Genomic DNA, 15,563 nt, shown 5'->3' with positions numbered 1-15,563 from the left:
ATTTCGAAAGATAATTAATTGAGCAAAAAAATATAAGATTTGGAAAAAAATTTGGCACGTAGAAGCGCTGTGCGCGCTCTTTGAATTGTGTATAACTTTGACGAAAAATATGAAAAAACTACTTTTTCACTTCAACTGGCCATATGTTAACGTCACAACATCCGATAGGCTTAATTTTTATATGAATTAATATCTACATTTCATCAGCTTTCATAATAAATTATAATCATCAAAGTAACCTTCAATTCTGAAGAGCTGTAAGATATTCAAATTTACTGCGAAGGTGAAATTACACGGCCTACGTTATTCAAGTTTTTACGCGTGATGACGTCATTAAAATGAAGATAGTGTCAACTCATGATAAAGATAATTAATTAAGCAAGCACATACTGAAAGTTGTGCGAAATTCGAGCACACATAACCAAGATGCGCTCTGTTGAATGTGATAATCTACACAAAAAGATAACAAATCCTAATTTTTAAATTCAAGTGGCCATTTGATGACGTCAAAACATTTTGTACGTAAAATGTGTACATGAATTCATATCTACAACTCAATGGCTTCCAGAATAAGTTAAAAAAATCGGGGGTCATCTTGCATTCTGAAGAATTATTTTCATTTAAAAAAGACCTATTTTTCACCATTTTCAGAACTTTTGTAAAATAAATGTGCGCATTTTGTCATTTTTAACGTGCTCGTATAGCGTTATTTTAAGTCGGAACTGACTCAAATTTGGTGAATGTACTAAGGATGGTGAGTAGAATGAGATTTGTAAAAAAAATTCATATTTTTTACGCTTTTTAAGTATCGCGCGCGCAAAAACGCATTTTTGCGCAGTAATTTTTTGAAACACGCAAATGGCCTAATTCATGCTCTAAATTGATCAAAACTTAATTTTGAGCGTTTTAAATTTTTAACGCGCGGTATCACGCGCATGAACCTACGTGCGCGTGCGTTTTTATTTGCTAATATTTTTACCCTTGATCTGAAGTTTACGTGTAGTGAATTTCATTAATATGTGATAATGAATTATGGAGATATGATTGATAATGTGATTTCGCAAAATGGCGTATAAATGTCGTCACGGATGAGTGATCACGCTGGAAAGCTTATTAGGATTAAGTTGTATTATTTGAAAGATATTCTGAAATTTTTGTAATCATTGACATTAAACTTTTTGAGATAATTGTTACACAAAATAGTGTACAGAAACAATAAAAAGAAAAAAAATAATAAAAAAAAAAATAATAATAAAGATTTTATACAATAACAATAGGTGATCATTTTATTCTAAATGATCACCTAAAAAGCCAAAAAAAACATTTCTTTCAATTTAATCCCTTGAGTACAGCTGCCTCTCTAGTGCAGCTATTTAGAAACATGGTTTACACCAAAGCTAACTAGTGTTTACAGTATTCGTCATGCAAAATCTTTAAACAATACTTTTATTAGAGTGTCTGCTTTTATATACTGTACTATGAATGGAGAATGAGAAAAATCATTGTTTCTTTTTCATTGTTTATCTGCGGACTTATATCATAATACCAATTAATTTCTGCTGACATATGATGGATGTTTAACATGACTAAGAGATCTTCCTGCCGTGAATGTGTCTGGTTTTCAAATCCACTCTGCATGAGAATCAATAATATCTCCCATGTGTAACTGTGTCATAAAGACATTGTCTATCCTTTTCCTGTTCATGTTTTCTGATATAGAGTTGTCGTGCATTTTGTAGTGTTTCTCCTGAATTCTCAATAATTCTAAAAAATATAGAATTAATGAAACTCCAAATAGATGATTCAATGTTTCAATTGAATTACCACAAAGACTCTAAAATGCAAACGTGAGCTGTCCATATTTTCAAACTTAGTAGAAGTCCAGTTGTAAATTTTGTCATGAGACATTTTATTTTTTTTCAGTCCAGTAATTTTTTAAGTGCATTGTTTTGTTTTGTACTTGGTTTGGATATTATTATATGAGTCCTATATGTAGTTTATCTTCACATGTTATTATCTATTCAGTATCATAGGCAAATTCTGTAATACTGTATCACATATACATCACATGTGTCACATATTATGGTAAGACTAGGGTGTAGGTTTGGTTTATAGCCAGGATACAATCATCGCATGTGATACACACTGTATTACAGAGTAGGCTGATACTGTACATAAAACATTCTAGAGAATCAGCTAGTTATTCAAGGGTATTTAAAAAAAAATTAGTATGAATGCCAAGAAAAACTCTTTATTAATTGCTGTGAAGGTCTTATACAATAATGAGTGTCATATTAATTCTGCATGCTTTAACAGCACGCAGGGCAGACGTTTCACAGGATTTATTAAGAAACTCAATTACTTAAAAATTGGTCATCTTGAAAATTATATAGAGTTTAAACTGACATAATAAGTATCAAATAGTTTTCATATTTGTTAATTATACTTGACAATAAGCGTGTGTGGCTATCTGGTTGATCAATGTAAAGTTTAGAATACAAATTCTCCGTTGTACGATCACTGCGAGTTGATGATTCGTCGGTTTGCTCGAAGTTGAAGGTTGTTCGTTCTTATTCTCTGCGATAATGAGTGAGTCATAAACATTGGAACAAATTTGTGAGCGCTGTTCAGGCTAACAGAACAGTTTAGTCACCGTGCGTGGATCTATGTAGGTGTTCAGCCTATATCTTCTCAGAGCATTGCCTGTGTCTACCAGATTCAACGTGCATGCATGTGATTGAATGATCATATCTGGTTGTAGATTCAGAACAGACATTGCTGTTGGGTTTTGTAGCAAGTTTAGGACTGTTTTAAAGCATACTTTTGTGCATTCAGTTCGTGCTTCATTGGAGAGTTTATTTAGTTATTGCTAGTGTGCCTAGCTGGCTCAGCATCAACGACAAGTATGAGGTTGAATATATTTAAAACATTCTATCAAAGAGGAACATATCATCTTCCATGTGACGGTAGGTTGATTGTTAACGTTTTCCAGATATTGGATTCAATACATTTTTATCTCTTTCGTGAGAAAACCACTTATTTTCATGTACTGTAAAATTCAAAATTAAAATGTAATATTAAAAATGTTACATTTTCAATATAATCAGTAAAATTGCATCTTTTATCAAGAACTGTATTACCATGTAATCAGAGTATTATTGTTGATTATGGTTAATTGCTTATTTTCTTAAGGCTAATATTTTAATTGGTATTAAAACTTGAATACTATCACAATCCTAAATTATAGTATACAGAAAGATGTATTCTTATTTAAAATTAAATTGTTTATTAGACCTCGAGTGGATCTTATTAATTGTTTTCACAAAAACATTTTACTACCAAGTAGTAATAGGCCTAGTAGTCACACATAATTTGTAATCATGTTAAAGTTCCTTTTTTTCTTTTCTTTTTTTTGCTTGAAGTATATATGCTTTTAAATAGAAATTTGTTTTCAGTCCGTAATTTTCAACATTTTTTAAAATTCTTAAATTTTAGCCTTAGTTCAGTTATGTTTTATAATTTAATTTCTTTATTTTGTGTAAACTTTTTTTTAACGAAATCAAATTTTCTAAAAATAATGGACTTTCATTATTCACAAAATATTGTAAAAGTTTCAACTTGCTGGCTTGTAGCTATCAGTTTTAAATCTACTATTCAGTTATCTCAATACAGAAACTAGCATTATTATATTATATTTATCATACTGTATTAATCTGATAAGCATTGAAATCGAAAATTTAATTATTAAACTAATAAGAAGTTGCTTTTATACAGATCGTATCCTTGTTGATCAATGCCCGTTCTAAATTTAACAACAAAAAAATTACCTAACTGCCTACAAAATGCTGTACTAATTAAATCAAGTTAAAGTGAAAGAGATTATTTTTTATTGTGATTTTAATATTCAGATATTGCTGTAATGATCACACCAGTGTAAAATCCCTTTACTGGTTGAACACAAAATATTGTGCAAACACTTGATTTTAAAATGTTGTACAGTACTTTAAAAAAAACTCCCATAATGAAATAAATGTTGAATAAAATAATAATAAATATTATTTAAAAAAATTATTATTACCTTAATATAAACAGTATGATTATTATATTAAAAAAATATTCTAATGAGCTGAATAAAGAACGAGCCATTAGCCATTTACAACATTACTGTACAAGAAAAAGAGAAAATAAGTTTTGTTTTTGAAAGTGAGAAGTAGCACTGTTGTGTACTGATAAAACAGTGGCTCTGAGTCAACTCATTAATGAGTTATTTAAGGCTTTGCTCTCCATTATCATCCACCGTCGCTTATCTACAGATTTTAGCTGCTATTTTAATTCTATTTTTTGTTGTCTAAAAGGTCACGTCTTGAGGGCATGTTTCACTCTATAGGATATTGTTTATGCCATTTATACATACAGCGATGTTTAACTTATCTCTCCGAGTTTTTTTAATCTTGTTTTGCTCACTTTTGAGCGCTATTCCCAATGGAAGTATGGGAAAATGAAAGGTCTGTTAGGGATAATGTTTCAGCTTTCAATTATGTTATTCATTATTAATTTAAGTACTTATTCATTTATTGAAAATACTATGTTATTTATTTGAAAATTATGAATTTATTTTGTTGTAGCCATTTGAAGTTAGATGACTAGCAACGTTGCTCTGTACTAGGTCGGATTTCAAATGTAGATGAACCCTTACCATTAATACAAAAATGAATTTTTATAAATTTAATTCATTGCTGTTTCGCATTTAATAAAAATGAATTTTATTAATTTAATTCATTACTGTTTCGCATTTAATAAAAATTATTTTATAAATTTAATTCATTGCTGTTTTGCATTTAATAAAATTGTGTGTTGATTTATTTTTTCCATTAATTTTTCATTTATTTACTTATAAATTGAATAATGTAATTAATTCAATTCAACTTCATTCAGACAAACTGTCCATATGAAACATATAAATACAATAAAAAATACAAAGCATTATGTGACAACCGTCATGGAGAGGGGACCAAAAAGTATCTGTTGACATTTTGGAATCTGAAAATAAATATTCATTATACAATTTAACATTCTATTAATTAATACATTTTTACAGTAGTGAATTAGAACACAAGCGTTCTGTTTAGGAAAAGTAGACTGTAGTGAGTATTTTACAGTACGTTGATGGTGTGCAAGACATGCTATGTTAATGTAGCTGTTTTCTGAATTTTCTATTTCAAAGTTCTTCATATAAAGAGTGAAATGTAAATATCTATTTTAGCAGATACACCTATCAGTATTTTCCATTTATGTTGCTTGATTAACATTTACTTTATTCAGATTCATCTCGAAATCGTTTATCAATTTGAAACATTCAGTTTATCAGGTTTGACTTTCTGTTTCGTTTCCTGGTCCGACTAATAAAGCCTATTAAAGACATGATTAGCAGTATCCAATACGAAATAATAATCTTACTATTATCGTATGCTCTAAAGGTCTAAAGTATGTAAGCTAGAGTACCTTGTGAGAAAGCTGGTCTAATGAATAGCATCTGTTTGCTTGATATCACTCACGACCTGATGAGGCTGATTAATATTAACTATGGGGTTTATACAGTATAATCAACATACAGAATCCTAGACTAAAGCAACAAAATGACACCAGTGAGCTTTTAAAAATATCTGCCTTTTCAAAATGCATTTTTGTGGGAATAACACAGTCAGTCATTTGTGGCTTTAGTGTAAGAAAATGTTGGGCTTATGAGAAGAGTTTATCAGAGATTCCACTTTCTAGACTGTTGTAAAATGCTAGCCCAAAAACAAGTAACCGTATAGACTGAAACCAGAGGGTCCACTAATAAGTTTGATATGTGATGATAATTATAAAACACACTCCGAAAAAAGTGAGGCAAGCCATTATGATTCTATTTTTGGAACTTTATTTGTTCATCTTCAGGAATAAAGCATATTTACAGTGTGACATAGATCATGGAGAAATAACTTACTTAGAATGAAGTCCCGTTGTTTGACCATAAATTCACAAAACATATACACAAAAAATATTAATGACATTGGAAGGTAATGAAGCAATTAATTTGATTGGACTGTGCAATTCCTGGGATTTACAGTATTTGTGAACCAATGCTGTGAGAACATGTGTAATTGCTTCCTGTTCTTAAGTCTTCATTTCTTAAGCATGAATCAACAATTTAGTTTATCGTGCATATTGCAGACTAATTAGCATAATATAATGCACAGTTCTTAAAACTTTGTACACAAAAGGCTTTAAAATTGTACAATGGATTAAAAAGAAACTAAACACATGTACACATACCTTAATAGACCTGCCCTATTTTAATTTATATGGTTTATTTTTTGTCTGTTAGACATTATATGAAATGGCTGCATTGCTGCAGTGAGACTATTGTTTACTTTATTTGATAATATTGAAAGTATTTCTCATGCCACATGGACTTCTTTTATCTGACAGATAGAACAATTGTATATGACATGAGACTAATTGTTTTTGAAACAAAACAACAAACAAAAAAATGATTTATATCAAATTAAATTATTATTTACTTTTGTTAATTTCAGGAAGTGACCATCACAATGGTAAAGTCGCATCAGTAGACCGACTAAATGACAATGTTTCAGATGTAAACGAATTGACGCCCTCATTTCAACGGAATTACATGGGGCGCAAGGATGTGCGATACCGATCATCGGGTGGTGCAAGATACAAGAGCCAACAAAAGACGCCAACACGAGCTGTCAATGGGTACGTATTACGATGAAATATTAAAATAGATGATATAAAATCTAGTAACTGATTATAATAAAGAAGCAACATGCATATCATTTAATGTTGTTATTCTTTTATGATTATTTGATAGAAAACATTGCCTTAAGCTCTGTCTACACTATCAAACTTTATGTGACAAAAAAATGGGATGTGCCCATATGTAGACATGATGATGTCATATCATTACCATATTTGGGCGTATCACTACCATATTTGGGCACATCACACTTTTTTTTGTCAAATTAGTTTGATAGTGTAGACAGAGCTTTAAATAAAATGTATTTAACTTTTCTTAAACAAATTAAATTATTTTTCCTAAGTATCTGTGTTCAGATCAGAAATATTCCAAGGAAATGGCGAGGCTATATGCCATGAACCAGGGAGTAACAAACCATTACAATTATTAGTCACAGATTCCAATATGCTTTCTCGGCGGACTTGACAAACTCCAAAACAGATCTGACAGCTTTTATACATGAAATTGTTTTCAATTTCGAATTGTTTGATATTTGATTTTATCATAAGTTTTATATTAAATTGTTAAAGTTGGTTAAGTACATAACCCAGTGTTTGCATTAGTCATACATTGCCTAAGCATACATTGTGGTCGTCTAAAATGCTTAATATTGGCCATCCTGTGCTGTGGGTATTCCTCTAGCCTCAAGTTCCTCTTGTCTCAACTTGTCTCAATATATTAAAACTAATAATTTTATAATAATTATAATCCCCATCGGCTATGATACTTATTTTTCGTATGTAATTAAATTAATATTAATTGTAAAATAACTTTTCTTTCCTTTACTTTTCGAAAATAGATTTTTGTTATTGTGGTTTTACTATAAAATAATAGTGTTAATTTGTTATATAGTATTACTAATACTGTAATAAGGATTTGTATTACAACTGAGTAGTTCTTCACCCGGCAACCGAAGAATAATGTTATTATTTCAAACTAATAATTTACATGATTTATATTTGAACCTAAATGTTACAGAGGAAATTCATTGAAAACATTACAATTTTGTGAATGAATTTCCAAAAAACAACTTATAACATTTACTATTGGCAAAATGCCTAAAGTTTAATAATAATACAAAATAATTACAGTATATAAACAAATAATGGTCTGAAATTAAAATTAATTATAATTCGTCAAGGCAGTAAACCTCAGCATTTAAAAAATAGATTACATATGACAGTTGATGACTGATAGACAACATTAATTATACCATATATAATTTCAAACATTAACAAGATGATTTTGAAGTGATTAATAGAAAGATTAATAATTAGATACTGAATTTAATTAGTATTGATACCTAATTACTAGGGCAGTGATTATGACTAAGTTTGAGTCTAGGATTAAACTTAATATCATAATTATATTTTACAACCAATGGCATGCTCAATTGAACTTCTACCAATACTTTTATGATAGACTACACTTTATAGATATTTTACTAAATTCCAAAATAGTAACTATGCACAAAATGATGGAGGATTCAGATCATATGATCTGTAATAATTGGTCATGAAATATGTTTATGAGTTCAATAGTTCAAATAATTTCATATTTCACCTCATGAAATTATTTGTACCATCATACAAATATAAAGACATTCATTATTTGTTTTATATAACATCTTAGTAGATTCTTGTCATTCTTCTAAAGGAGAGGTCATGCCGTGTGCGTTGCTGCTCCTGTTCGCAGAAAAACAGACAAATTGCTATTGGATTTCACGCAGATTTTGTTTTTCGTACAGGCGAGAAGAAAAAGTACTATTACACGATTCGTTTATAGTATGTACTATTGCGCGCCATGTGACCCACAATCCTCCAATCATATGACAGGAATTTATTTAGGTGCTATATAACAAAGAATATAGCATTGAAATGGTTTTTACATTGCACCTTACTATGTCTACGTATATTTTATTTTTGTGCATTACAGACGACATAATATTTGTGATAAAGTTCGACTTCATTATCTTATGAGCACATAAGTTCATTTTTACTTTAATTGACTTGTGGGTGTCTGTATTTTTGGCTCTACCCGGGGAATCACACACTCGCACAAAGTTCAAGTTAAATGACAAAATATAGCCTCAGGTTGTTAAAATATTCCAGATAATATTGAAATCTGCATACACACATGTTTTAATCTATAAAAAGGATTAAAAGTTGCTCTTATTTTTACGTAGGGTCATTCAGTTTTTAACAACATTTGTCGACTACTATAAAATATAATTCAAAACATTATTAATTATTATTATTATTATTATATTATTTTATATTATTATTATTAAAAGCAGCTTATTTTTTAAGCTTATGATTTTCAGACCAGATTTTGTTACTGAATTATTATGAAATTATATTTTATTTATTTTTATTTTATATATTTGACATGAAAAAAAGCAGACTAGAGAATAGAAAGTTAATTTACTGACAAAATTTGAAAAAAAATTATATTTTTAACTAGATTACAGTGGAACCCCTCCTTTGGAACACCCCTATTAAGGTGACACATTCGCATAATATAAACTATGGACAATATATGTTTAAACACTATGACCAACCTCTACTCTTGGGCATCTTAACATCAAAGCTCATAGTATGGTGATATATATACTGTAAATGTTTTTAAAGGAGACATTTTGTTTGGGTCCTGAAGGTGTCCCAATTAATAAGGGTTAAAAAAAATTTGTTTATACCAGGTTGTCTGCTGAAAAGATATGACAATATGTCAATATCTAAATAAAAGATGAGTTTTCTACTAATAGATAGACTAATTGCTTAATTATCAGCTAATTAATTTAACCTTGAAGTCTGTAATCTTTACCAAAAAGTGATCTATTGATTAATTGACTACTATTACTAATTATATTACTTAGCTAGTCTTAGAAAGACATTAAAACCACAGTGATACAACAGTTAGGACTTTTGCCAACATTCAGCAGGGCTTCATGGAAGGAGCTGTACAACAGGTGTATCATGGGATTGTTAATCACAGTATAACATCCAGGGTTGCAGCATACTCCAATTTTGCCTGCCCTAGATCGACAAGTTGAACATTTCAACCCTTCTTTTTTCTATCCTCGCTTTAACAGACAATAGCTCAACAATTACTGGGATTTGATATGGCGTTAAGGAGATTTAGTCTTATCAAAAGATTTTCAAAATTTCAAATCGATGCATAATTTTTATACATACTACATTTAAATTTTGTTTCAGTGACAGAGAATGTTTATACAGTAGAACTCGTATTAAGGGGATATCTTTGGTACCCAACAAAGTTTCTATGAAATAGGGATGTTTCCTGACTAGGTGTTGCGTGTAGTGTTAGTATCCCTTCAATACAGGCATCACAAAAGAGGGGCTCTAACCTGTATTTTTATGTTAGTGATAGATTTAAGTCAAAACTTTTTTTTTTGTGAAATAATTAAGTAAAACATTGTTCTCTATTTTTAGAATATATTTTTTACTATTGATTGATTTGTGTGAAAATGCACTTTTAGTACATCTCATATTCAGACTAACAGCAAAGCTTAAAAAAGCTGTCTCTGTTCTTAGAAATACAGAAAAAAAAATTATTCTGAACATAACATTATAAATGACAGTTAGCGCGAAACAGATTGTCTTAATCTTAAGTTTTTGCTGAAAATCTGAAATACAGATAAGAAGTTAAGAAAACATGAGTTAAATGGAATATATCGTCGTTGATCAATCCCGTTTCTGTGACAACGTTATTCACTGACAGTATACGGAGTTCTACAGGAAACTTATGTCTATTCTTAGCCACAGAATATAATTTAATAATAATGCTCAAGTGTACTTGTATGTAAATCACTGTACTGTTGAAGCACTAATCCCAGAACGCTTTATTTACTATAGTATGTTATTTAAATCGATTTAAAAAAGGTTTTTTTTTTCACATTTTGTTTAGTATTTTTCCCTGCCACATTGTTGTGTCCATAAGTTTTTTAAAGATTTTTCTTTTTATTAAAAAATTCTAGTCTAAATCTTAATAAGGCAAACTCAAAATTAAACCGAGAAAGCACATCTCAATGTACCCGCACACGCACAATGAATTAACATGACGCAACTAGTGCATATGTCTTAGGTCGTCGCAAATATAAAAAAAATCTTGATGAAACACTAATATATGTAGGGTGTGGCCTTTTTTCTTCTTTTTTTGGTGAATTTTTAGAGTAATGCTCTCATATTTTGAGTGATTGCCATATGAATAATCAAAATACATTACTTAGAAGGTCACATATTTTAAGGAAATTTAGTATCTAATTATCAATGTGAGAATAAACAGATATTACAGTACATCTGTTGCTTTGATGAGTACATTAGTTTGAATGTTTCAACTCATTTATTACATGTTATTAGGTCACTCACATCAAACGAATGCTACCTATGTAAACACAATATATACTATATGACACAAATAGAATAAACATACTTGCATCAGGTCATATGATGGCATACATACATTTTATGCATTCATATGTTAATGTGCATGTTCCATTTGTGTGGATAACCTAACTCGTCCTGAGTGATGAGATCAAATCATGTTAATATTGTAACAGATTTTGATTTTTCGTGACTTTTTAAATTTTAATAACAATGCTGTATTGTAAAATGTGTTCACTTTAATTATACCATACCTCCATGATTATACCAGGGAGTTATAATTACAACTCCCTGATTATACTTTACAAACAATAGAGGGTGCTACTATATGTTATTAAATTACAATAATAGTTATTTTCTATGCCTATTACCATGGAGTACTATTACAAAAGGACATACAGTGAGTGGATTCATTTGGATTCACCATGTCGAACAGGTATACTTGTTGCTAGCATTCTATTACATAAGAAGTTTATCCTCCGTATGCATTGAAAATTTTTTCATATTGTATTTTTTTTCTTTAGGGATTTGAACACGCCACACGACAAAGGACAAATAAAGAAATTGGCTCATGAATTATCACGGGTAAGAATTAAAAAAATACTTACATAACAAAATTAGAATATGTGTAATATAATATTATTGATCTCAATGTAATTGTACTTTATTAATATCCATCTTCAATTGAGAAAATTCGGATTAGGTCCTCTACGGACAGTCAAAGTGCAATGCCAACAACAAGGGCTGCTATGGAAAATATATACCAGGGTTACCCCCCACTTCTCCTCTGAAAGATGTACTGTTTTCTTTAAAGTGTACACAGCAGTGGAATAATGCAGGGGGAAAAGGCCCTGGTTTAGCACTAAGGGGCCCTCCAACACTGGGTAGTTGCATTGGACTGCTCATGCTCTGGGGCCCTTGGGTTTAACCAGTGAGTGCTCATAGTTTTTAAGTCCTTATTCGAGAAGATATATACATCAAAAACTAAAACATTGTATATTTCTATTCTAACAAAAAAATAAAATCATATCTTAGAAACATAGTCACCACTTGATAGATCATTCTTCATCTAGTTGAGATTTTCATTGTATTTATTCATTTCTTTTTGCCATTTTTACAGGAACGTAGTGAGAAGCAAAGTTTAGAAGATCAGATTGAAAAGCTACGTCAAGACAACATGCGACTGCAAGAGGAATCTCAAACCGCTTCAACGCAGCTGAGAAAATTCACCGAGTGGTTCTTCAACTCAATTGATCGACAATAAAGAATTGAACAATTATTCACTGATAGTAATATTTATTGGAAGATTTATTGACAAATTAACAGAATAATTTTGAAAATGGAAAGATTTTAGATGATAGAATGATATGGATGAAAGCTATCAAGATGGTTTACCAATACTATAAGCAAATTTTACATAGTTTCAGATTGTAAAAGGATATTTGCAGAAATATATTCAGTGTATATCACATACTGAGAAAGGGGTTTAAAGCTCTGTCCACACTACCAAACTTTATGTGATGTGCCCATATATGGACATGATGACATCACATCACTACCATATTTGGGCACATCACACCTTTTTTGTAGACAGAGCTTTACTCCAGAACCTACTTCCTGTCAAATTAGGTTTTGGAACACAGTAGAACCCCTCATATGGGACACTCATATTAAGGGTACAATTCTACCAACCCCCATTCGGAGGACATCCCAAGTAAGGGAACCCGTTGGTTCCTGAAGCTGTCCCCTTAATAGATGTTCTACTGTAATACCTAGTGTATCACCCACAACAAGCTACACTACACACGAATACATCCAGTTTACTTCAATTAGAATATCATGTTGTAAAGTTTGACAGTAAAATAGATAATGCAAAATAAAGTTTCCATACTATTTTTCAAAGTTACTTAATTGATTAGAACGGAAAACTTTAAATTAAATCAAATCATCAATAGATATTTTTAATTGTCATAGTGATTTATTAATATATATTTAAATAACATAAATAAAACCTTCATCTTATAACATAACATAATGTGTAATCATTTGAAACCAAGAATTACTTTTTGAGGCTTTTTCGTTTGATGATATATATTTATTTAAATGAGAATATTTTAACTTTGCACAAAATGTCAACTTAATCAGGTTTCCATTCTATTTTGAATGCAAATAATGACTATGCCTGTCTTCCTAATGTGTTTTTATAAAGATGAACTATTTTCTGCATGTCTTAATCCTTACCATGAATTGTCTTCATCTGGATGTTACTTTGGAAATGTATATTGAATTGGAGAAAACAGTCAACTTTCCCAATACTGGATTTTCTGAATATCGGAAACTCCCCCACAATCAAACTTTTCTTGAAGGTTCTCTCCAGAAGGTTCCCAAATTCTTTTTTACCATTAGAAACATGCTTTCTAGAAATCCAGATCTTATTAGTTCAGCCAAAGTGTGTCTTAGCCCAAAGGTGTCCAAGCCCAAGAGTGTCTTAGCCCAAAGGTGTCCAAAGCCCAAGGGTGTCCAAGCCCAAGGGTGTCTAAGCCCAAGGGTGTCCAAGCCCAAGGGTATCTTAGCCCAAAGGTGTCCAAGCCCAAGGGTGTCCAAGCCCAAAGGTGTCTAAGCCCAATGGTTTCTGATATTTGTAGAGTTGACTGTATTTATTTCTCCATAGTCTCCATACTGCAGTAGTAATACCAAATCTTATCATTGATAACTTTTCCATTGTATACTGTGTGTGCTATTGTCATTTTCACACCTTTTATACTACCTAAAACAATGACGTACATTGTTTTTCACATGAACAATGTTATATTTCCATTGTCTGCAACAAACTAATTGTTTGCCATTTTAAAGATGTGATTTAACACCCAACAATATTTAGAAAAAAACTGTCTGAACAATACTAGTTCATGGCAGAAGTAAATTAAATTGAAATAATCAATAAAAAATACATGTATGTATTCTTATGTTATGTACATAATAATAAGTACTGTATAAAATATTTTTGTTGTAGATTGTGATAACTTTTTATGATTTTTTTAAATAGATTATAAAGTAGATTCTGGTTGTGTTTGATTGATTTTGATTAGATGGTAGTACAATATTATGGTATCTGTCTGTGAATTCCATAATGCCTTCACCCACACCCTTAAGGGTATGACTAAGTTGCCTTAATTCCGCCCTGCCCCTGGGGCTAAGGTTATCACCTCACGCCTGGGGCTGAGCTTACATACCTTCTTCCCTGTTTGTTACAACCTCATCCTACTTTAACATCTCCTATATCTTCCAAAATTTGTGAAGCTATATATACAATGCTTGATATTGTTTAAAGTTATCTAATATAAATTGTTGTCATCACCATAGATGTTTTCTATTAAATATATCTATGCTTGTTGAATGTCATTAAATTAATATAAAAAACCTTTAGTTGAGAAGAAGCCCATAGTTCTAACTTTAATACATTAAGAATTTAGAAAATATTTAAATTAATTATTATGGACTAATAGTTATTTAATTAAATTAATTTAAAAAGTAAACTATGTTTGAAACGTAGAGACTTTACCTATAGAATGCTGTTAATGTATATTTTTTAGTTAAATGTGTTAAATATAAGTTGTACAAAGCTACGATATGTATGTTGTCTGTCTGCAATATAGTAAACAGTTATCTTAGTTTTGTTTACATTTTTTTTCATAAATCAAATCTTTATTCACGTTTGATTTTGAAGTACTGTCGTTTTATAAATAAAAATTAAATTTAAAAAATAGTTGTTGGAAAGATAAAAAGAGATGAGATGCGGAACACTGAAGTGTTTACTTATTGTGCTATATTTTATATAAACTTGTAAATATGTACAGATACATTTTAAGAAATTTTCCCAGTTTTCCAGGTTTCTTATTATTATTCGTATTCGAAGAAAAAACATTTTTTTAAAACAAAGTTAGGTTAAATATAGGCTGTAAATTTAAATCTAAATATTGTGAGTGTTAATCATATTTTAACAAAAACTGCTGAATAAATGATTTTATTTACAATTTTTATTAATTATATTATTTGATTTTTTATTTTAAAAACACCTTGGAATTATAAGGTTGGGAATTTAGGTACACCTCCATATATAATTGATTTTAAGTATATTTCATCTTTGTCAAGGAGGTTTTAAGTTGTTATTTATAGCGATTGTGTTATTTTGTTGTTTACATAAAGGGATACATTGTTTATATAATATAGTATTTGTATTATTCACTTTGTTTAACTTGTATTCAGACTATTATTTGTTCGAATGAAAGTTAATTTTATATGAGATATTAAAAAACCATAAACATTAGCAAGTTTTTATCAAAGCGTATTATTTTTTA

The 15,563-nt window shown here is 30.0% G+C and overlaps 2 protein-coding genes across 7 annotated transcripts in view; one reads left to right on the top strand and one right to left on the bottom strand.

Annotated features, from left to right (window-relative positions):
- LOC144852141 (signal-induced proliferation-associated 1-like protein 1) overlaps positions 1-15,112 on the top strand; it is an 83,239-nt gene extending 68,127 nt beyond the window's left edge. For 5 of the 6 annotated variants that reach the window (XM_078709878.1, XM_078709877.1, XM_078709876.1 and 2 more), the window contains 5 exons: positions 6,579-6,762; positions 11,730-11,790; positions 12,326-13,672; positions 13,721-13,737; positions 13,818-15,112. In XM_078709878.1, coding sequence (XP_078566004.1) covers positions 6,579-6,762; positions 11,730-11,790; positions 12,326-12,469 — 389 coding nt within the window. In that variant the 3' untranslated portion in view covers positions 12,470-13,672; positions 13,721-13,737; positions 13,818-15,112. Of the gene's footprint in view, positions 1-6,578; positions 6,763-11,729; positions 11,791-12,325; positions 13,673-13,704; positions 13,738-13,817 lie in introns of all 6 variants that reach the window. The other variant, XM_078709875.1, reaches the window with a different exon arrangement.
- LOC144852162 (protein YIF1B-A-like) overlaps positions 1-15,563 on the bottom strand; it is a 238,405-nt gene that overhangs the window by 100,945 nt on the left and 121,897 nt on the right. The window lies entirely within an intron of this gene.

The sequence above is a fragment of the Antedon bifida genome, chromosome 9 (genome assembly GCF_963402885.1).
Source record: "Antedon bifida chromosome 9, ecAntBifi1.1, whole genome shotgun sequence".
In the NCBI taxonomy this organism is placed as follows: Eukaryota; Metazoa; Echinodermata; class Crinoidea; order Comatulida; family Antedonidae; genus Antedon; species Antedon bifida.
This window is presented reverse-complemented; position numbering and strand designations above follow the sequence as displayed.